This window comes from Hirundo rustica, chromosome 6 (assembly GCF_015227805.2).
Source record: "Hirundo rustica isolate bHirRus1 chromosome 6, bHirRus1.pri.v3, whole genome shotgun sequence".
NCBI classification, from domain to species: domain Eukaryota; kingdom Metazoa; phylum Chordata; class Aves; order Passeriformes; family Hirundinidae; genus Hirundo; species Hirundo rustica.
This window is the reverse complement of record NC_053455.1, coordinates 61,543,496-61,567,567: the sequence shown is the minus strand read 5'-3', so window position 1 is coordinate 61,567,567 and position 24,072 is coordinate 61,543,496. Positions and strand designations below refer to the sequence as shown.

The 24,072-nt window shown below is 41.3% G+C and overlaps 1 protein-coding gene across 9 annotated transcripts in view; it reads left to right on the top strand.

Moving 5' to 3' along the window:
* The window catches only part of TPCN2 (two pore segment channel 2), a 47,469-nt gene that overhangs the window by 18,154 nt on the left and 5,243 nt on the right, over nucleotides 1–24,072 (top strand). For 5 of the 9 annotated variants that reach the window (XM_040068409.2, XM_040068412.2, XM_040068411.2 and 2 more), the window contains 5 exons: nucleotides 249–339; nucleotides 462–544; nucleotides 1,055–1,136; nucleotides 2,543–2,628; nucleotides 3,389–5,982. In XM_040068409.2, coding sequence (XP_039924343.1) covers nucleotides 249–339; nucleotides 462–544; nucleotides 1,055–1,136; nucleotides 2,543–2,628; nucleotides 3,389–3,467 — 421 coding nt within the window. In that variant the 3' untranslated portion in view covers nucleotides 3,468–5,982. Of the gene's footprint in view, nucleotides 1–248; nucleotides 340–461; nucleotides 545–1,054; nucleotides 1,137–2,542; nucleotides 2,629–3,153; nucleotides 3,264–3,388; nucleotides 5,983–12,862; nucleotides 12,968–24,072 lie in introns of those variants that run through there. The other 4 variants (XR_005701487.2, XM_040068410.2, XR_005701488.2 and 1 more) reach the window with 3 other exon arrangements.

The following is a 24,072-nucleotide window of genomic DNA, read 5'->3' as shown; positions in this document are numbered from 1 at the left end:
TTACAAGGTTTCATTATCTGTTACTCCTTCTGTTTCTTCTTGCAGTACTGAAATTGCAGGAGTGCTTATCTGTAGCTTGGAATTTACCCCTGCTTTACCTGAACTACTTTTTTTTTTTTTTTTTTTTAAACTGTTTCCCTTGAATTCTGCCCGTATGAGAGATTCTAACTTTCTGCAAGGGGCTCAGAAGAATTCTAAAGCAGAGTTCACAGGGAGCTGTGCTCACAGCAGCCTGTAATCTCTTGCAGTGCTGCCAACACGACGTTTGCCAATGGCACTCTGCAGTGTGGGACCTATGAACAGCTGGAATATTGGCCCAACAACTTTGATGACTTTGCTGTGAGTCTGATCATGGATGAAATCCCTCCTCCTTCCCCTCTCTGCTTGTTTTTCCTGCTCATTTTCTCAGGCTTCAATCTGTGGTACAGCCACTTGAACGCTGTTCTTTTCCCCTTGTTTAGGCAGCAGTGGTGACCCTCTGGGATGTGATGGTGGTGAACAACTGGCAAGTCTTTCTGGATGCATTTTCAAGATATTCAAGTCCGTGAGTAGCTGTAATAATGCTGAAGGAATCACATTCCAATCTGGTTTACAATGCGCCTGAACAAGAAGTGTACACATAGCACAGTTCCTACCATCTGCTCAGAGGGGTGCTGCTTACCTTTATTTTGCACCAGTTCAGACATACAGGAAATAAACCTAATGCTTCTGTGTTTTCTCTGTGGGGGAACAGTTTTTTGTAGACTTAAAACCTTGGCCATACCTTTCATTTGTATTTGCTGACTTGGTGGGGAGTGTTTGAATGAACTGGATTGTGCCTGGGCTGAGCTGTTCCTGTGACCCTTGGCTGGTTAACCCCAGAGAGTGAGCCTGTTTGGGTAACTTAATGAAAAGCAAATATTTTTAATTTTTTTATCCAGGCCCTATTTTCCATTAAGAAAGTTGTAGTATTACATTTCAAGGGAAAAAATAGGCTTTCATGGTGCTGTGCTTGCTTTCAGGCTGGGGTTGTTTACTGCCTCCTTTATGTATTGTCTGTTCATCTGATCTGCAGGTGGGCAAAGATCTATTTTGTAGCCTGGTGGTTGATCTCCTCTGTCATCTGGGTCAATCTCTTCGTAGCTTTACTTCTGGAGGTAAGGAAGTGTGTTTATTTGGTGTGAGGTGCTGAAAATGGGTTCTAATTGGTGCAGGAAATGAGAAGAACCCAGACAGCTTTGTGAGGTTTATGTGTATGCTCACTTTACCTTTCTCCTTGCTGCCCTATGCCCAGGGAGCTGAGGAATTGTTTTCTTTTTCCTAGAGAATTCTGTTTTATTTGCAATTTTGTCACAAAACTGGTTGTGTCTCATTGGGTATCTACAATTTTACTGTATCACTCTCTTTATAACAAAGATGAGAAATATTTAAAGTATTATAAAACTGCTTGTCTCTTGTACATTACCATTTAAATTCAGCATTAGTTATTCAAGCTGCAGGCAGTTTGCATTTTAATTTGTCAGCAAATGAAGTGAGCAATTTAAATTTAAAATTTTTATTTTATCTGGTTCTCCTGTGTTTCTTCCCACCCCAGTTTGAATTACCACAATTGTTCAGTGCCGCACTGGAGGAGTGGAACTGATTACTTATTTTCAAGGGATCATATTCTAGAGTTTTTCAGAGAAACTGTGGGAGTGCAGTTGCCTGAGCAATGCCATGAAGAACAAGTGGTTCTGCTAGTTACTCACTGCCTATTTCGCTGCAAATCCAAATTTCTGATGGAGAAGGGAGCTCTGATCATAATCATCTCCAAGTTCACCGTTGTAGACTTCTCTTATAGGTAATGGAGGGAGCTGAGAGCCTGTAGAGGGCACTTCACCCCATCTCAAACCCTCTGAAAGTTTCCTTTGGAGGTGTTCTTGACGTTGCTGACTGTACTGAGAATTAAATACAGTAGGAAGAATGGCAGACTTTTAGTCTGGGACTTCTTCTTCCTGCTTGTTTCTGCAGGGCTGTGGCCAAAGGTTGCTGTCAGAGCCAAGATGCAGGAGAGCAGGATGTCACTATTTTCCCCTACTCTTTTTTTATATTTTTTATTTTTTTGTCTGAGCTGTGTGTCTACTCCCTAGGTATTCTTTTGTCAGAGTTATTCACAACGGGTGAGGGCATGTGACAGAACCTCGACTAGCAGTATGTTTATGTATTGCTGGGTTTTTAAAGAGGAAGAAATTCAAATTAGGTGAAGTCCTGTGGGTAGTTCACAGGGTTGTCTTGGGGAGGCAGTCCTTGCTAGGAGCTGAAAGCAGCAGGGCTGTCTTCTGCTCTGCTGCTCTTTCAGTTTGTGATGAGAAAGTTATTTCACTGCTGAACAAAGGCCTGAATAAAGTAGTGTCCTGCGGCGAGTAAATAAGCTGATGCCTAAATCAATCAGTGTTCACCATGGAAAAACAAACTTCACCTGCCTCCCAAATGTTATCTGCAAACACAGTGACCAGACATAACCTCTTTTGTGGTGCCATCAGAGGAAGCCTTTCTATCTTTTGCTGTTCCTTTTGCATTTCAGAACTTTATTCACAAGTGGGACCGTCGCTGCCAACGAGAGTCTCTTTCAGGCATTGAATACCAGAGGACAGTTGAACTCATGTTCAGGTGAGTTGGGCTGGACTTCATGGACTTCATGTTGTGGTGTTTTTTTTTTTTTTTTTTTTTTTTTTTTTTTTTTTTTTTTTTTTTTTCTTTGTCTATTTTAAAGAAAGTGTGCTGGCTGCAAGATGTCTTTTGTTTCCTCCTTCTGAAGCAAACTGTTTCATCTGTTAGTTTGGAGAAATCCAAAAGTGCTTTAGTTAGGCCTGCTTTAAGCTGACTTGGTAGCCCAACCTTTATATGCTTTCTGCTCGTGATGGGATGGGAGAAGAGGTGCTGGGGGGTGAGGGGGACAACTGCTGAGGGAGGAAAAAACAAGGGAAAGAAGAGAAGGGAAGATGAGGGAAGTGATGCATGTTCTTGGCTTATTATGAAATTGTGGGTGGTGAGTTAATACTTGATGATCGTGCATTAGTTGAACTTGTGGTGCATGTTGGATACTCAATAGCAGCAGTGGGAGCATGTTCTCATTGGGGAGTTTCTTCAGGAAAACAAATCCACTGACCTTCAGTTGTATTGTACTGCATGCAGGAAATTGCTTCTCTGCTTCTTGTGGGAAAACAGCTGCTGGTTTCCATGACACATCTGTAGAGGATGGATCACTTGCAACTAGATGCATCTTTAGGGAGCATCAGCTTATTGTAACTTTAATTCCTCGTTTCATTCCCAAAATAAGCACAGTTACATCTCAGTATTGCACATTGCAAAAACAAATGCTGGGACGCTCCCTTTGCTGCCCCTAACAACTCATGCTTTTTCTTTGTAGAGATGTTTTGGAAGAACCTACAGAGGAGGAGTTGATGGAAAAACTGCACCAGCACCCACACCTGCAGTTATGTAGGTGACTGGTGGGAAGGACTGATTTATTTAGACCTCTGTTTTCTTGAGGTTGTCAGCTGGAAGAAACTGAATGGATTTTCTGTGAGATGCTGTTAGGAGAGGGGCTTGTAGGACACTATGTGAGGTTTTGCTTGGGAATTCTCTGCAGAAAGTTTTTTTTTTTTTTATTTCTGGGTTCATATCTTTTGAAAAAGATTTGAATCTTGCCGACTTGATTTTAAGTTGCAGTTTTAGAAAGGAGTATTGCAGCTGTTATTTTTATAGGGTGTTGATATCAGAAGGTTTTATTTACTTTTTTAAATAGGGAAAAGTCTGTTTAAAATGACAGTGCACTTTAAAACATGAACTTTATAACCACTAAGCCTGCTACTTTTTTCAGCACAAGAAAATGGAGCTGCCTTTTCTGGCAGGCGAGCGTGGCAAGGGCTGTGCCCTGCAATTCATGAATGGATTAGGCAGGACCAGAACAAAATCCTTAATCTTCTTGTAGTGAGAGCTGAAACACTATTTTTATTGTAACATGACACCAGTGTACCTTACCAAATTTTTGGGAGTTAATCATGTTGGAACACAAACAATTCCAGCTTAGTAACAGGGACTGCCTGCTTTGCACATCCTCTGTTATTCTTTGCTTTCCATGGGGGGTTCACGCTTGCTGTGCCATTCTGGTCACTGAGAGCAGTTAGAACCTGGGCTGGAGCGATTGCACTCGTGGTTTTCAATGTGGTAAAACTGAGCTCTTTCAGAGTCAATGTTCTCATGCTGCTTTTTACTGATCCTCTTCCTTTTACGTTCTTCCAAGTCCTGTTCTACGCTGTGTTGTATTCCGTGAAAAAGCTAAGGGGAATGAACTTTGGCTGGATTGTTGTACCATGATCACTGGAGTTGCCCACTTAAATGGGGAAGGGGGGTAGAAAAGGTTGAAAGGGATAAGCAAAATGCTAACAGTTGAAATTTTAATTTGAGACACTGGGAATTGAAGGTGCTCAACCAGTATTGCAGGATCACATTCTTTTATGGCTTAATGACCACATACTGTGTACCACTAACTTTCACCTGGGTACAACTTTTTGGGGAAATAAGTTTCTCAACAAATCCAAAGTGGAGGATTCACGGTAAAGCTGTGTCCATGTGCTTTTTGTTATCCCTTAGTGTTCCTCTAAAAAGGTGCTTTTGCTTGAATCTCTGTCACATAACTGGTAAACTGCTATGAAGAATAGAATCTACTACAGCTGCTGTTCTTATATGTAAGAATGAAACTGCCCTTTGGGGCACTGCCTTCTAATTTGAGACACTTGTCACCAAAATAGACATTATTGTGGTCACCTCTGTATTGACAAAGGCTTGGGGGAGGTAACTGGGTACTAATTTATAAGTCCCTTGATTCTTTTCTTATTTAAAAAATGTTTTTCAGAAGTGCCAAGCAATCCTCTGTACCTTTCCTCATCTTTTTTCATCATTTGCCATTTCTCTCTGTCCTGCTGATGGTGCGTTTGAGGTCAAAAACAGATTTTTGCCTTGTCGTCTCACTGTTCAGAAATTACTTAATTATTCTTGTCTGTTTCTTTTCCTTTTTGCTTGTATTTTCTTCCTGCTGTGGAGCAAAATGTGGTGCAGCTTTCATATGTGTAGTGCAAGTGTGAGCTAAGTTCTGAGCTACTCCTGCAGTCTTTCTTTGCTTCTGTAATCCTGCCTCTCAAGCCATGCCCTTGTCTGTGTGCAGTCTGTTGTCTCTGTTCCAGATTAAGCCACACAGACACTCACTTGCACTGGTTTCAGTAGCATCATCATGCTTATTTTCAGTCATGCACTTAAAACACTCACCATGGCAAGCCGATGAAGGCATCAGCGCACGGTTTTTCTGGTTTTGACTTTGTTCTGTTCAGTACAGCTTCATGTCAGGATGGTTTCTGTTCCTTCTGGTGTGTGATGTGTAATCACTGCCACCAGTGTATTGGTACTTATTACACAGGGTTAAAATGCTCTTGTTTTACCTTTTTACTGGAAAAAAAAAAAAAAAATTGTTTTCCACTTTTCTGAGTACTTGAAGTGCTTTGCCTTGCCAAGAAGGAAGTGTCCCGTTCTTACCAGCCTACAGTTTGATTATTTTTTTTGCCTCTTAAGGTTCTTTGGGGTTTTGTGGTTGATATTTTCTTTTTTTTTTTTTGCCATTACATTACACTATAATCCACCGAAGCAATGCAAATTGGCGTGGGATTACTATCAACATCACAACTGTCTCCATTATGCCATCTTTACACATCTGGACAAATGTGGGGAAGGCATTCTGAAGGGAATAGTCTGCCTTGTTCTTGTTTCACACTTGTGTAATTGACTGAAAGTCTAACTAGAATTTAACACAAAATTGTGCTACCTAATGTCACTTGAACTGGGAGATGTAAATGACCACAATTCTTATGCAATAACTGTATAAATCATGAAAATGAATGTATGTTATTAGGTAAAATTTGAGGTTTGAGTTATTAAAAAACGTTTTTTCTTCTTGAACCATGAAAATAATTGGGTTGTTGAAATGACTCTTGTGGTTTGTTTTTGCTTTTCCCTTGCTACTGATTCCTGCAGTGCTGGACATCTCTGTTCCCATTGTTTTTGCCAGGTAAAGGCTGGGCCCTTTAGGGGAGGGGGTTACATGCAAGTGAGATATAAGTGCTTGGTTACAAAATGCAGACCTAAGGGGTGCTGCTCTGTTATTTGCCAACTCTAGAGGCACACAGCTGGTAATCTACTTGAAAGAATCCTTTTGTAGGTACTTGGCACACTCAGTTTTTAAGGTGAAACCTCACTGGAACTGAGCATGATGGTTTTGAGCAGGTTGATTTTTTTTTTTTTTTTTTTTTTTTTTCATTTGGGTTTCTGTCTCTACGGACCTGATATTCTTTCATCTCTCTTTTCCCCAAGAGACCAGTGGAAAAGCATTCTCATACCACTTCAGCTGGGGCAGGTTTTGCACGCAATTTAGCAGAATCCATGGTATTCTTTGGTAGCATGTTCTGGTTTGGAAGATGGTGGGGTTTTATTAAGGATGGAACAGAATCAGTTCTGGAGCAAGGTGATGTCTCTGACAATGGTTGTTGCAGGTGCTTAGGTGGAGCATGTGGAAGCCAAAGCAAGGAGGAGATCACCTTGTGTTATTAAATCAGGATCAGATTTTTCCAGCTTCTGAAGGAATACCTTAATCATCTGATTAAGATTAATTCCTCACATGTGTGGTTTTTCTTTCCTTCCTGATTTGTTATGAATTTTTATTGCTTAAAGTTTTAGGAGTGGAGGGAGAGGAAGGGTTCAACTGAAGTGTTCTTGATTCTTTTAGTAAAAATACAGAAATACAGTGATGAACGTCACAGGCACGCTCAGCTATGAACTTGACACATTTTGGGGAATATTGCTTTGCATCCCCCCAGTGCTTCTTAAAGTGCAGGCAAAGAAATAAAAATGGACATAGAAAGCTAGAAGAACAAAGAGGGCCTATAGGAAAATGATGCAGGGTATAGGTTAGTTACCTTCACCTCACATTTCAGAGCTCTCTTACCTTGCTAGATGGTTGATTTTTTTCACCTGCCTCTATAATAGGAGTAGTACAGGGTGTTACCGCAACTTTTGTAGTTTAACATTGTGCTTTTGAACAGATTCAGTAATTCTGGTGCTCTGTCCTGGGGTTTTATTTGGAAACAAAATAAAAATAGGTGTTTGCCTATTTTTTTTCTTTCACTAGATTTTTGTCTAATTAAAAGCGTATATGACTCTTGGGAGTTTTCCAGAAATCACCTGGTTTTGACTTAATCTGAAGTCTTTATAAATATACCATTTGTTCTCTAAATTCCAGGTGGCAATAATTTGGGGTTCAAGGGTGGGGGGGTAAAATTTGCTTTGTAGTCCATCTCTAAGCAATACTCTCTGTATGACACTGTTTCAAAATGACCTTGATAAACTGGGGGGAATTGCCAAAATGAGTGAAGTAAAATTTAAGAGATAAATATGCACTGCTACAATTTATCAGTACATGGCAGGGGAAAAGTAGCATTAGAAGACAAATCTGTGGCTGATAATGTACTGCAAGTTGAATGAGCTAACAGCATCTGAAAAAGAGGTCAAAAGAGAACTGCTTTGCTGTAATTTCTAATAGTACTTCCTTTGTCTGTCTCTCTGTTTTGGGCCCTGCATTTTAAAATAAGTAGTTGGGGGAAGGTGTTCATTACAGCACAATAACAGAGGTCTTAATACATGTGAAAGGTGTGATTTTAGAGGAAATAATTTGTTCAGAACAAGAGACAGGCAAATACTTTAAGACAATATTCAAATCTGTGAGTGGTTTAGAGGAGTGAGCTGGTGATGCTGTGCAATAGCTGTGTGCTGGCTTTAGGAGAAGCTGCAGTCTGGATTTGAGGCTGTTCCCTAACTGAGCACTGTCTGGGAGGTAGCAGACTCTCCCCTTCACTTGAGAGCTGTTTTAGGGGGGATTTGACAGTCACCTGCTGGAGCTTTGGCTGGATGTTTGTGAACCTGCCCCTGCGTGCTGGTGGCTCAGCTGCTCCCTGAGATCCTGTCCCGCCTACCTCTGTGTGGTTTCCCTGGAAAGAATTCCCATGGCTGTAACAAACCTAGCTTTTGTTGTTAGAGCATGTCCTGCTGGATCTAGCTAATGGCTTACAAATGTTTACAGCGTGCAAGTGTTGTACAAGTAGGGATAGCAAAAACAAGATTAAGCTCCTTCAGCTTCCCATTGTAACCAGGAAGATGAGCTCGAGTTGTGTGTGCTGTGGTGCTGATCCTTGACCTTGTGCTGGCTCCCCGTAGTTCTCCATGCAGTTCACTCTGCTGGGTTCCCTTTAATCTCATTTCTAAATCCCTTAGCTTTTTGGGCAAGAGGAGGTTGCCTGTTGCCCTTCTCCCAGCCTGTGTTGGCTCGCTGACAAGCCGAGTAGGTTGGATAACTTGAATTTTCCTTTGATGAGGACACTTAGTTCGGGCACTCTGCTCTGCCCGCTGCCAGGTGTCACCAAATACGTGGCACTCGTGCTTCTCACGCTTCATCTCCTTTTTCACACTTGGTTTGGTGAACAAATTCAAAAGTTATCACCAGGGGACTGACTCTGCATAAATCCTAGGAACAACCAGAAAACCTTATGAAAAGCAAAGATGTAGTAATTACCCTTGATATTATGAAACCTTACCAAAGGTAATGATGGAGTAGTTAACAAAATTTGTTAATTGCAATAGGTCTGATGTTTCCCTGGATCTAAGGCAGAGTAGAATCTGAAGCCTTTCTTGATTTCTTCGCTGCACCTTCCAGACATACAATCTCTTTTTTTAAAAGATAAAATAGATCATGAAGCATCTAGGTGATGAAGTTAAGGACACGAGAAATTTGTTGCTAAATCAGGAATAAACACCAGATCATCAGACTTCCTTAATCTTAAAGTTCATATTTCATGATGAACTCAAAACCTCTTCTACATTTGTAGAGCTACAATTTTCCCAGCATAATGTGAAAGAAGATGGTCAGGAAAGAAAAACCCTCAAGGCTGAGCTGGCATTTTTCAAATACTAAGTGCATGGGGATATGTCCAGCAAGCCCCTGGAAGAGCCACCTATAATTATCTCCCACAGAGAATATGAGGATAACTTCAACACTGCATAAAATGGAGTCACAAGGCATAATAAATGCTTTTCAAAAGCGTCTTAGTTAACTAAAACTGTTGCAATCCTGGAGGAAACAATCCTGGAGGAAAAACTGGTGTGTATTTATCTCTGTCATTTGTGCACTTGTTTGCCAGAGGAAGCAAAAGGATATTTTGTCGTGAGCTGTTTGTTACCCACTATAAGGGAAAACCTAAATGTTGCCTTTGATGTGGAATTCCAGCCGTTGATGTAGTTTATTTGCATTACTTTCTTATCTAGTCCTATACTTAAATGTTTTCCACAGTAATTGTATGAAAGGCTGGTTTGCTGATGCTGAATTTCTTAACTGTGGTCCAGAGCCAGTTGCAGCTTGTCCTTTAATGCTAGAAATTCCCTGTAACTGTCTCAGTCATCTTTTTCCCATTAACCAGTGGAGCAGGTGTTGTCTTTGTTCTGTGCAGAGACTTTCATGGACCCCATCCCTGCAGCGAGTGCCTCCCAAGCACTCTTCTGAAAACATCCTGCTGGGAGAGGAAAATACTGCTATCCTTATTTTGTAGATGATCAGCTGAGAGATTTGGTGATCTGCCCACAGCCGAGCTTGAAATCCGTGGGAGAGTTAAGAATAAAACCTGCAGTCCCTGCTCACAGCCTTTGCTAACACACAATGCTGCCTTTTTTTTTTACTTTGTTTTTCACCAGCTGTGAGCTTCAGTTTCATGTTTAGAAGTTGATGTTGACTTTTCCACATCAATTGGTTCGTAATTTTGTTGCTGCCTATTCCTGTATGTAACTTTTTACCTTTGTTTTAAAAAAAAAAAAATCTTTGAACCTCGAAGCTTCTAAATCTGCTTATTTCCTATCTTATCAAAAGCAGAGGGAGGGCTATTGCTGGGTTGCCATCTTGCTTGTAAATATTTAGTAGGAATGAGCTGAGGCTGGAGGTTTGGTAAGTGTAAGTAAACTGATAGATTCTGGTCATTAAGTCACTACTTCAACTGTACAGACTAGAGGAAAAATACAGGATGATCATCCTAAGCAGCAGCTCCAGCCTTCTGTCGGACCTGAAACACACTTCCAAAATGCTTTTAGCCACGCCTTCCTTTGTACTTCTTGTGCTTTGTTCTTGGAGGTGAGTGAACAGTCTGACTTCTCAGAGCTGGTGAGTGCTTGCAACATCGTACAGAATTTGGAAAACTGCCCAGGAGGTCAATTGCCCTGCACAGTCTCACTGGCAAAGGATCATCAGCGTTTGAGAGGGTGGAGATTCACATCAAAACAGAAAACTGAGTGTGTTTTTAAGACCTAGTTCTGCTGTGTAGCAGGTGTGCGTGTCTGTGTAACGTGAAATACGACTAACGCAGCCACGGGTTGCTGGGCTGGATGCAGAAATTAGAATTGAATTGTAAGGGTTGTGTTACACTGCCTGTCACATTAGGTAAGACCAGAAGGGATTTTGATTTTTTTATGCTTAAAATTAGGGTTGTTCTGTCGGACTCTGGCTAAAAGCAGGCTGGATTTGTTAGCTCCCAGGAAAGAATTGCTGTTTTGTGTCTGCTGCAAAAGCATAATACTGTAGCATTGAACTGAGTGGTGGTGTGACAATGGCCTTGTACAAGGAGCATCCTTCTGAGGTGAGCTGGGAAGCTATGTTATTATGTTAGGTCTCCTTGCCTTCAGGGATGAATTAATTCCTCACATGATTTGCTGAGCTGCTGACAGTGCCTTTTAAATTTTTTTTATTTTTTCATAAGTACTGATCTTAAACTTGAAACTCAGTAAACCTTGAGTCTTTAATGTGTTCTTCCCATACCTGTTTAATACCAGTGAGAGTACTCTTGTATTTCACCAAAACTATGAGTGTTTAGTTCCCAGCATCCTGGATAATTGGTGGTTTCCCTGAAAGGACTTGGACAATTGCTAGAGGAAAAATGCCTCCAAAGAAGCTCCCTGTGAAATAAAACAGACAATAAAACTTAGATCAAAGTAGCCAGCAGAAGGGGCCATAGAGGAACAGGTTGTCCTTTAAGCTTTGCTATGTTGTGTGAGGTGTCACCCTCTCTTACTGTAATCAGATCTCATGAAGGAAGCAAAGCTGTTCTTCCCTGGTGTAATTCAATCAGAGCCCTCAGCTGGATGATGAGCAGGAAAAACACCTGCCTTCCTTGCTTTAGATTTTGGTGATGGACCCCCAGTGTTTGATAGGAGTTGGTTAATCTATAATCTATGTGCCTACAGCAACACCTGCCCCACAGGTGAGCTTTTAATCTTGTTAATATACAAATATAATATAGATTTTTTTGTGTTAACTTCACGCGTGTACACACCCAACAGTAAATGTCATGAGTAGGAAAACTGAATAAAATGAGATTATAAATGTCTAATGTACTTTTTGCTGGGCAATAAAATTGGCCACGTGTTGTAATTGAGGTCTGAAGTTAACTTGCTTGCTGAGGCCTCTCTAGGGTAGATTACACAGACTAAGAGAGCGTGTGAAAAAATGTTTTTCGTGCTCTGCTTTCCTTCCTGTTTTGTCCGCTAGCCTTTCCTCCTTAGCTCTGTCTTGGGTTGGTGCCCACTGCAATATCTACTGCCATCAAACTCAGCGCTTAAAAATTAGGCACATGTTTGAAACATCTGCTTATTTGAGACCCTCCACAGTGACTATTAACTTTTGCCTCTGACGTTTTTCCAAAGCCCTTGGTTCTCTTCTCATCTCCTGAGTGATCCTGATGCAGGATCTCTGGAGATCTGTAAAGCAGGATCCTCTGCTTCCTGATTGTGTAGACATTGGAAAGTGAGGTATGAGGGAAGTTTGGGTAAATATTCTAGGGCTCACATGCATTGTAGAGGTGGGCCTTGTGAAATATAGGTCTGAGGCACCTCACATGCAATTCTGCACCAAACTTCCACGTGTGGTGTAGTTTCTGGTCTGCACAGAGGGGTGTTACCTGGCTTTTCAGCAGACACTCCTGAACAGCTGTTTGGGGAGGACCACGTCTAGCTCATTAAATGAGGAAGAGCTGAATTAAACCCCAATCCCACACAGATAAGAACATGGCTTGGATTAAAAGATTTGTGACCTGTCAATGTATAATAATAATTAAGTAGAGTGTGTGTAAAAGATTGCTATTTGAGCTGGGTCACTGCAGAGCTGGGTTTTACCAGGGCTGTCAGTGGGACAGAACCCTCAGACCAGCAAGAGGCTGCTTTGCCATTTATGCTTCAGATCCTTTTATACGGTTGCTGTCACTGTCCTTCTAACTGTACAGTATCTTCTTGGCTGCTTAATTGTGGTGTAGGAGTCAATACTCCTGTGCAAGGTAGTGGTAGGTCAGACATAATGCTCTCAAAATAATTTTGGAATAAGTTTTAAAAAAAAACCCTGGAGCATCTGACCTATTACAGAAGGCACAGAATCTGCTCTCTTGGCTCCTTGGGGCGAAAATCCTTTCTCTGGAAATTGAGATAGATGAAGGGAAGGAATACTTTCCAGGGAAGAAGCCGAGCCAAAATGACTTGGAGCACAAAAAATTCTCTTAGGATTGGGGACTGAACCCCATTTGCCACTCCATTACCTCTTAGCAGAACTTTCTCCTCAGTAAGTTTGACCTAAAGTTGTAATTTTGGTCCTTGTCAAATCCATCTTAATTTGCTATTCTGATGGTGTATTTTTTTTCCCAGCAGTTCTCCCATCCTTTTTGTACAGACTGGTTGGTGTTTCATCACAGTTACTGCTCTCTTTGTGGTCTGTTGGCAGTGCTTAAGAAGGAAATTGTGCAGGACTCATCTGCAGAGCTTCCCAGTTGCAGACCAGTGTTTCATGGGAGCAACACACAGGGGATGTCAAGAGTTTTCCTTTCAGGTACTGCAAAATCGCTAAAACAACTAAAAAAGTGGAAATCTCTAAAGAAGAGATAAATATTATCCTTATTTTAGTTTTTAAGCTTTTTAATGTGCTTTTTTTTCTTTTTTTGAACATGAGAGGTTTGTTCTTCCTAGCTCTTTAGCTGTGTTTTTTAGCCAGCAGAGGGAGTTCAAGCCCCCATTTTTCACTGACCTTGCAGGCTGGGCTGTGTGATCAGCACTTCTGGATGCACTTAATGGAACATTCTCAGCATAGTTAAGTGCTGGGGCCTGAATCAAGGGGGTTGGAATACAATCAGGTTTTGTTTTTTAATGGCAAAACATGAAAAGGTATGTTTTGAGGCTGTGGATCATCAATAATACACATCTGCTTGTACCAAGATGTTTGTATCTGCCACACTTCTGCACTGTGCTTGGAGTATGACAATGGCACTTCTTATAAAGTGCCAAATCCATTTTTTTTTTTGTCTCATAGTTAAATACCATTAACTGTTAACGAGTCTGAGAGCAATCTCTGATCTTTGAGAACTCCAGGGAGCAGCAGTAGACAGAATGTTTTGGAAGTTGCTTCTATCTTTAAATGCAGTGATCAAATTTTCTTGTAGATGGTTGTTGGGAAAAGAAGTCAGTTCTTCCTTCCTTAAGGTTTTTAGTGTATTCTTCTACAACCTGTATGTTCTGGTGAGAGGAACATTCTGCTAGATGAATAGTAATGAAATCCTGCAAGAATAATAATGAAATAGGTGAAAATAAATTGAGCACTGCTGTTCTTCTTTTAAACCTGTAATTGTGATTCCTCTGTGACAATAAACTCTCAACTGAGCTTTCACCCCTGAGCAGTCAAGGTCTTTTATATCAGTTCAAGCTGATAACTGAAAATGTAAACCACGTTTTAAAGTAATTCATTGTATACTCTGGGCTGACAAATGTTAAATTGCACTAATTTGAGCAGATGCACATGTTGTTGCCCTAGAATTCTGGACAGATTTTTCAGAACTGAGCAGCTCGTTCTTGTGTGCAAATACATATTGACAAAAATTGCTTGGCTAGTTTCTTAAACTTGGATTTCCTTAAACTGGCAAATGCCAGTTTTTTGTAAACTGTAATGTAAACTACACAAATGCCTATTTTTACTGCAAGGAAAGCTCTAAAGCGTTCAAACTTTTGAGAACTTAATTATAGAGGTGGGGTAAACCTCAAGACCCACATTTACAGCATTTCCCCTTTTTCACTTAAACTTGACGGGCTACCACTTGTGTTTATACAGCGTTGCAAACTAAATTTAGATGTAGCAGCAAGGGCTAAGACAAATTGTGCTTTGTCAGGAGAGCAAAGAAAAGAACTGAGCAGTGAAAACAGCGCGGGGAGTTGGCGTGTCTGGCATTGACACGGTGCTGCGAAATCAACACTTTGATGGCCCGTAAAGCATAATAACAGCTGTGTGAAAGGTTTGCCGTGCTTAGCTGGCATTATCTCTTGTGCCCATTGTAAACCAGTAAAAATTAACTGCCGCGGCACAATGATGGTTCTGGGATTGGCGATTCAGATAAAGTTATGCCGCTGTTGGCGGAATGATGAAAAGGACTTGGGGCCATTTGCATACAGGTGAGGAGAGGTGGGGATGTCCTGTGTTCCCCAGAGGCCAAGGCACAGCAGGTATGCAAAGTGGTGCAGCTCTAAACGCTGCCCTTAATCTGATTTTTTTTAATATTTTTCTTTTTCCCCTTCGCTAACCTGCTTGTAGAGTAGGAGAAAAGGGTCTTGGAAAATGAACAATCCCGGGAAACGTCATTGGGTGGCAGCAGAGCATTTGCCACTTGCCCGTGGCATCCCAGCAAAATAAAGCTGGGAAGAGCTGCAGTCGTGCTTGTTTGTGATACAGGTAACTGCAGATGAGATCTCAGAACGGTATTTATGGTGAAGACAGCCTTTCGTGTTTGAGACATGAGATTTCTCTCCAAAAGTGTGTTTGCATGTGTATATGTGTAAAAATATCTATTTATACGTAAACATGCATGTGCATGTAAAGGTAAAAGCTGCATCTCTGCAGGTGAGGTTTGCTCTGTGATACTGAGGAGCTTTAATGTGATAACTGCAACTACCAGGTCCCAAATTAGATCCCATATCCAGACCAAGCTTCTTCCCAAGGAGATACATCTTTGTGCTGGTGCGAATAAAAGCATGTAAAAGTTCTAAATTAATTTTTCTACTGGAAAGAATCAAGTGGGTCTGTGAACATGGCCAGAAAAAGTGGTAGGTTTTATTAGTAATTCCTGGTTTTCTGTAGTAAAAATATGACAAGCAGCACAGTATTTGTTACTGTTTTAGGAAGGAGTGAACCTCTCCGTATTTATTCTACAGTGTGAGTATTTGGCCTTTTTGGATAATGTAGATAGTGCTTGAAAGACTTTGAAAATCTGTCCTATATTTGGAACTAGGAGCCAAGTTTGGATGTGTTCATTTCGGTGAAGAGATAGAGCATTTGCTTTTCTTTGTTTTGTGTTTAACACCTCATCACCTAGCAAACACAAAGGGCTGTGTCATGGCCTTAAGGAGAACACAAACTGCAGCAGGCATACATACAAACGTGCCTGCTTCCTTTACAGAGTTACATCTTTGTTTACTAGCTTTTTAAAAATTGTGAGTTGCTGCTGTTGTAAGTAAATCTCTTACCTTCCAACAGCCCATTCTGCTGTCACTGCCATGGAAATGCTGTCAATTTCCTACTTCATGGGCAATGCCGCTGCAATATGGAAACTCGGGGACTGGAAGGAATTTAACATCTTTCTTCTGCTGCTTTGCCTGGGAATAAGAGAGTTAGAACTGTCCCCATGGTCTTCCTTCAGGCATCAGGGACAGGCTGGCTTTGGGAATTGTTTCTCCCTGAACTAGGGAGGGACCTCTGTGCTTCACTGCTCCTACTGAGCACTGAATGTCAGGTGCCAATCCTTACAGTCTGGACTGAAGATCGTGCCTTTGTAGTTGCTGAGGCTTTTCTGAACTACACTGATTTCTGTTTGGTTTGAGCCCAAGGCCCACAAGCCACAGAAACAAGAACAAGCTCTGAACAAGAGCTGTTTTGAAGCTCCCTCTGAGCTCAGGATTCAATGCTTGCTTCTGTATTTCCTAAAGTTATGATCTTGCACCAAGAAGAGGCAGCATGTTGTGGATCCCGGCTCCCTGGGAGCTCTAAACCCTTGTTTGCTGGTGGCATATGGCCTCTTTTGGCTTCTGCAGAGCTTAATAAAGCCTATTTTTATACCACATGTGAGAACTCTCTGAAGAAAGGTATCTCTAAAATTTTATTGCTGTTTTGTTTGTACAGATTACTGCAAGAGGTTCTCCAACTTCTAGCAGCTAAGACATAAGATGTCCTTTGTCTTGAAAAGCTGGGAAAATTAGGCAGGAGTCAATGTGGGACAAGAAACCCCTTCCATCACAGGAAGGTTCCTTGTATTTGGACTACTTCATTCCTGAACTTTTCTCTTATTAGTTTAAGTAATTCCTTGTTAATGGTTGCACCCACACAGCTCTGGGATTGTCTTTATCTGTCCGTACATGATTGAAATGTCCCCTTATGCAGTGTTTCATTATTTGCTTCCATGCTTTGTGTACCTTTTGCAGAACGTTGTGGTGGTAGGCTGGAAATGACAGGAATTGTGGTACTGAAGGTCTAATGTACAAACTCTTGGGATACCCACTTTGGCACTAACGTAGGAACGCAGTCATCAGTGAGAATGTGATGGTAGAAACAGCACCTGAGCTTTTTTACCTGTAGGGAATTGATAAGAATCCACTTTGGGATTATGGTGGAAGGAAATGTTGGTGACTAATAGGATCGTCCTCATTTTTTCATTTGTAGTACATGTATCAGAATTTTCTTTTTTTTTTTTTTGACCAAGATGCTACTTGAGGAAAGAGGCTGATACCGTATAAACTTTTTATTAGAGAAATCCATTATACTTGTTCTATTATTGAAGTTTCATGTTCTTTTCAAGGCTCTGTGCTGCTTCTGTCTCTTTGAGGAGTCAGCTCTCTAAATCTCAGCTTTATAACCCTTAGTTAATTAATAGTTCTTTGGAACACACTGCCTATGGCTTTCGTTTTTGCCAACCTGACTGCAGAAAAATCATGGTGCCTATTGTCCTGTGCCCATTTTGCATGCTGACAATGGGAAAACTTGCTTTTTCCCACAAGTTTGCAGTGACGTCCTCATCCTCTCTAGGGGTTATCAAGAGGATAGCCACCATTTCCTCCCAGTTCAGCTTCCCCGTGTCAAAGACATTTGATCATTTCCAATGGCTGGAGAAGGGCAGTTTGCAGGCTGATAATTCCACGTGTACCATGTTTTGAAGGCTGTATCTTAGGGCAAATCTCCAAGAGGCATAAAACCATCATGTTAACAAAATAACGTGAGGACCTGTGAGGTCAGCACTGCCTGTAGAGCCCTTACAGCCTCAGTGGCTGCAACCAAAGGCCATTCCTGCTAGTAACACTAGCAGGGATTTCTGAAGGTTCCTTTGGATCTGCTGTGGATTCAGCAAAAGTGCATCCAGCGTTTAAAAGGCTGCATTTCAGGCTCAATGATGTGCCCATTTTATTAAAAAGTTTATTTTAGCTAGAAAGCTTCAGAATGTGTAATTAGGAAAGACCCTACAGAAATTCTTGGGCAAAGAAAGAGGAAAGAGGATACTGCTGTTGTGAAGGAGGGCACCTGAAATTGTCAAAGCATTCATGCATTTTTGGCTCACTTTATTACAAATCAGGGGTTTACGCCTCTTCCAGTGTACCACTGACCTCTGGAATGTCATGTTGCCCTATATCAAAGGAAAAGATTATGTGTTATTCATAAAACAATGTTTCAACCATTTTGTCTGTTTCCCTCAGTTCACCAGCAGTGGGCTGAAGGATTGATCACCTACTTAATTTAGCTTGAATTCACAGCTAAAGTACTCAAATTATGCTGTTCCTGCCCCCAAATAGGGTTTGTCAGTCTGTGCTATCTGAATTCATGTTATGGGTTGCAAACCTTGCTGAGCCTGGAGGCCCATCCTCTCCAGAGCTGAGTAATGCTCACAGCAAAGTTGTCAGATGTCGCTTCTCAAGGAGGTGTGGCATTTTGAAGCTTTATGGTTTTTATGCAGAGCTGCCAAGTGGATGCCTTTCTGGAATGTGCAGTTTTAAGCTTTTTAGATCTGCCTGGTGGTTTCTGCTCTGTGTGAGGGGTGATGATTAGATGAGGTGGCTGCAATGGCCCCTCTTGATCTGAAACTGATGTCTCTTTCCACAGAAGCCGTGCCTGACTGCTCACTGCACATTCAGGAAAGGTCCTTGAAACTCTCCTGGTTGCATGCCCTGCTGAGTTGGGTTTAAAACACAACTTTGTATTCTGAGAATGTAGCCAAAGGTGGAAACCTGAGCTTCATGGGAAAGAAAATAGATCCTTTTGGCATGTCAGAATGGGTTAGTTCTTGCAATAACCCCATGCTTTCCCAGCAACGGGTAGACTGAGATTCTGAGTTCCCACTTCCTTAGGAGTGGGAGAAATTCAGCTCCTACTCTGCAGAATTTGTGGTTAAGTTGCCTTTGAGCTGTTCTGCGGAAGAGTGACTTATTTCTTTATTCTGTCTCCACTTAAAGGTCTGAAAGATTTCTTCTGGTTTCAGTGGCCTTTGGTCAGGCTTGGGATGTGTTTTGAAAACAACAGGAGCTGTCACTGTGGCTTTTTTTTTTTTTGACCCTGAAGCAAATTTTCAGGTGACACCTAGCTCAGGGTGGTGACACACCTGAGGGGTGGGGTGCTGTCCAGAGGGACCTGGATAAGCTCAAGAAGTTGGGCCCACAGGAATCTCAAGAGGTTTAACAAGACCGAGTGCAGGTGCTGCACTCAGGTCAGGTTAGACCTTGGTGTCAACCCAGGCTGGGGATGAGCAGATCCAGAACAGCCCTGTCAGAAGGATTTGGGGGTGCTGGTGGGTGAGAGGCTGGACATGAGCCAGGAATGTGCAATTGCAGCCTGGAAAGTCACCCGTGTCCTGGGCTGCATCCAGAGCATGGTGGGCAGCCAGAGAGGGGATTCTGCCCTTCTGCTCTGCTGAGACCCCACCTGCAGTGCTGCATCCCATTTTTGGGTCCCAGCACAGGAAGGACATGGAGCTGCTGGAGTGACCAAGGTAAGGCAGCACCTCTGCTGTGAGGAAGGGCTGAGAGAATTGGGGTTGTTCAGCCTGGAGAAGAAAAGGCTTTGGGGTGACCTAACTGCGCCTTCCAGCACGTGAAGGGAGCCTACAAGAAAGATGGAGAGAGAGTTTTCACAAGAGCATGGAGTGGCAGGACAAGGGGGAATGGATCCAAACTAAGACTAGATTTAGATTAAATATTAAAAAAATAATTCTTTATTGTTAGAATTTATTAGAACTATTTTGTAGTTCTTAATAATTCTTAATTCCTGGCACAGGCTACCCAGAGAAACTGTGGCTACCCCACCCTTGTAACTGTTTAAGGCTAGCTTGGATGGGGCTCTGAGTAACCTGGGGTAGGGCAAGGTGTCCCTGCTCAGAGCAGGGAGCTTGGAATGAGATCATCTTTAAGGTGCCTCCCAACCCAAACTATTCTAGGATTCTGTGACGCACACAGATTGGCAACATACCTATAGCCTAATCTCTTGGATTTTCCAAGGGCTTTGCCACTAAGAAAAAGACGTACATGGTTGCTGTAAAATTATCAGTAAAAAAAATATTTAGATGCTAAATGTGTTCAGAAACAATTTTTTAATGGCTTTATGGGTGTCTTCCTAAGTATTTTGAAATTTTTATATGTCCAATTATGGTCTTCCATAGGAAAATTTTTGCAATTTGAATGTTCTTCTGACTGTATTCAGGCAGCTCAATGAAGAGAAAGGAGTAATTATAAACAGGTAAAATTTACTCCTGAGTATCCTGAAAAGATGCATGAATGACACTCAAAAATAAAATTTCCACCATGATTAATATTTTACAGGTGCCTAGGATAAATGTGATTCCATTTCATGCTATAGAAACTGTTTAAAATATATATTTTACAGAAGAGCTGGTGATTTAGGTTTTATAATGTTTGGCATGTTATGTGCTTTCTGGGGTTTCTTTTGCAAAGGCAGATAGGTATGATTTGATATCACTCTGGTCAGCATTTACCTAGGGCAAAAGCAGTCTCTTTTTATTCTCAATTTCTTATGGTGGTACCTTGGGGCTGGTTAAGATTCAGCTTGTGTTGTATGAGCACACAGAACGGTAAATAATCCCTGTCACAAAGAAACTTTAACCTGAAAGGGCAGCATGAGGACAGGGGCATACAGAGAAGTAACGATATAATAAAATAACATTAATTCCAGTGTTTTGCCTTCCTGTTGAGGTAAGGTGTGTTCTAGGGGAAACTGAGAGGATTGGTGGAGGAAAGGAGCTGGCTGAACCTTCACGGGAGGTAAAGGATGTTGGAAGGAAGCTGAGGTAAAAGACTGAGAAAGGAGGGGAGAAAGGTGGCTCTAAACTGGATAGACAGTGGTGGGTCAGAGCTTCTGGATGAGCCCTGACTCGGAATGATTTCCTTCCTGTTGAGAAGCACAGGGTGTTTTACATGTATATTTATGTGTACTCAGGAGCAGACATCTGCATGAGCTTCGTTCGTGGTTTTTCAGGTAGAATACCTGTTTGAATATTCTACAACATTCTTATCATTGATGCAAAGGTGTAAAGCCCCTTCAGGTTTTCTCTGTTCCAGGGAGCATGGCAACTACTCTAGATTCTGAAATCCCCCAATGCTTTTTAAAGCTGTATGCATTTTCTGTCTCTTTTTGGAAATGAGCTATTTCCTGCACAAGGTTCACCATTCAGAAACTAATTTGAGGTGTGTGAGGATTCTTGTTTTCAGTATATTCAGTGTTACCATCTAACCCCAAAATTTCGATTCATCTCCTCCTCATTCGTTGATGGGGTAAAAGAACAGGAAAGTTTTGAGCTGCCTGGATTTTGAAAACCTAAAGCACACAAAGGCCTATTCTCTTTGCAGCCGCATCTCTGCTGAAGTGCTCAGAAAAAAAGTGAGGGGTGAAACACTATATTTCTTTTTTTCTCTCCTGCAGCTTGGAGATGGGTTTGGAGAAGGTTGGGGGGGGGTTTCTTTTTCTATTTTTTTTTTTTTTTTCATTTAGCCAGGAGAGTTGATTATTGTTAATAATACTACCTCTAATGTTTCATTCAAAATCTTATTTTAAGGAAATGTTTGAGCATTAAGCATTTTTTCCCACAGCAATGAAACAATGTAGCTTTCCCTGCCAAAGATCACGTTCACATATATCCTCTTCATTCCTGTAGTTGGAAGGTGAAGCTTGGATTTTTTCCAGCAGCCTGGCTGCCAATTTGCCATCATTGATCATTATCAGGAGGCATTTGGCTGAGGTGTCTCAGGTATAGCAAAGCATGATCTTGCTGTGTGTGATGTATTTATTACCTGTGCCAGGTCTTGGGGTCCTGCCTGTACTGGTTTTTGGGAGGTTTTTTCACTCCATACCTGGCTGTTGTTTGCTAAGAGGTGGCTCCTATGAAATAATTAAGTCTTAGTGCAGTGATTGGTTAAGGGTGTGTGTGTGATGAAGCACAAAGAGTTTGCTGGCACCCACGCTATCAACAGAGCTAATTTGATCCCTTGGCACTCCATGGAAGTTCGGCTATTGAATTCAATGACAAGAGGTGCCTGCCTAGTGCTCTTCTGATTTAATATTCAGTTCTGAACCCCCCAAAATGTTGCAATGTCTGTTAAGAAAGTTACAAGATCGTGTCATCCATGCAGATTTGGTATAATCCTCAGTTAAGCAGAAAGTGGGGAAAAAAAAAAGGAGGGTGATGAGGATGGAAGAAAGAAAAGCCCATCAGCAGCTCTTACTTCAGTTGCAAAGAAATCAGATTTTTGTCATGTGAAGGTACCTGACAGTATTTACTGCTTTAGGGTTTACCAGTGAGTGACAGTGCAAGAACTCATCACATCCTGATAATACACAAAATGCTGTAAATGCTTTGCGTGCTGATTTATTTCTAAACCCAAAATTTCATCCCAAGTGGTATTTTTTTTTTCTGTGACAGCTAAGCACTTAGATGTGGCTTCATGCTTTGCATCAGTGCCTTGCTTTAGCAGCGCAGCTATTTAAGCTGAGATACAAAAACAGAAGGCATTTTAAAAATTCAATTGATCTTAATTCTTTTTGATCCATCTAGTGATGCTCATTGCATTTTGAATTTTTCAATTCTGTGTATTGGCATTATGTATGCCATATGAGAAATTGTGCAAGGATATTTTTATTTAAAGTAAAATAGAAACTGGAAATTTTTCTGATAGTCTAAGGTTTTATAACAGCTTCTTTATTCAGAGTATAGATTCAGAGACAGATTTGACTTGTACTTTAAGAATAATAGCCTCACAATACTACTAATAAATGCTGGAGAACTTGTCAATGCTCAAACAAGCTTGAAGATATTTGAATTATTTGCCAGACTAGGCCTTCACACTGATGGAGTTGGAGCTAGAATGTACGCTCTAGATGGCTGATCAGTTAGTATTGGGTGCCAAACAGTTATTCTTAGTGTTTGCAGTTGTCCGTGCTTCTTTGACGTTTTAATAATCTATTAATCATTATTAACCCTTTATAAACCATTTATAAACGTAACCCTGAATAAAAAAGTGTGACCATTCAGGATTTTTTTTTCTCAAGTTTAATATTAAAGGCAAGTCCAAGGTCAAGATGGGCACAGGGAGGCTTTAGGGAGCTGATGTGGTTTATATTTTGGCCAGTCAGCTGAGGAACCACGTGGAACTAAACTTAGTAAAGTGCGGGCAGTGAAGAAAGTTCACACGGTGTAATATGCTGTGGGCAGTATTAACGTTGATTTACCCAATCTGTTAATGGCATGGTCTGTCTAGACCTTTGGAACATTCCTCAGCTCCTTATTTAATGTAGGAGGAATCATTTCTGAAATTAGCATATAAATTGTCCAGAGTCAGCAGCCCTTTAAAGCAGTGTTCTACCCTTGTGTCATGGCACAGTGACTGTTTCAAAAAAAATAAATTTCCCAGTCAGGCACGTTCTCATGAAGAAGCTCTCGACTTTACGTTGCATGCTGAAAAAGTGCATAAACCTGAGAAAGTTCATTAAGTTTATAATGGGGAAATGGTCAGAATTTGATTTGGTTAAGTTGTGTTTATTTAGTCATGTTAACAAGGGGAAGTGGATTATGATAAGGAAACACCTGGCAAGGCCTGTCCACATAGGTTTACAGCTATGTAGTTGAAACTGGAGGCTTTTCTGACTTTGACATCCATTCTTTTCTCTTTCCTTGGTCTTCCACGTGACTTGAATACGAGCCGTGCTGTAGGGCTCCCTCCGACTGGCACTCGTGTGAGAGCAGTGATGCTTCTGGTACTTGGCACTGGGATGCTGCCAAAACAAGGTGCCAGGAACCTGATGGAGGCAGATCCTCCTCCCTGGCTCTTGTTCTTTTGTTGCATCTTCTGCAATCCTGTTCTTGCTCCTTTGGACTTTAGTTGCCAAGAGTAACGTGCAGCACTGTCTTCTAGGTTATAGTTTTCAAGGGAAGATGATAAAGCATGCATTCAGCCCGGGAATTCCTGCAGGAGCTGGCAACTTGCATTTTAGAAAGAGTAGGTGTAGCCAGAGATGAAAAATGAAATGTTAGTATGGTGTGTGGAAGGTTTATTTGGCCTGAATCTGAGATGACCGCACTGAGCAGTGAAGCCAATAAAATCTTTGTACTAGGAAATCATGTGTTCTGAACATGCCATGCACTTTACAGAAAAACTATTCCAGGAATGTTGCTTGAGAGTTTTATATGTTTATTTGGTATTTACTTTTTGTCTCCCTTGCTCCAAAAGCCAGGTGCTTTAATCACAATGAAAATCCACTGCCCAGGTCACGGAGAGATAAAAAAAAAAGGGGGGAAAATTATGCGATTACAGCAAGTCCTAAAAATGGTCTAAAATATTGTTTGTATATGCAACTGAATAATAATTTTAAGTTGGAGTATTTCTTTACCTCCCCAGGGTTAAGTAGTGAATTTT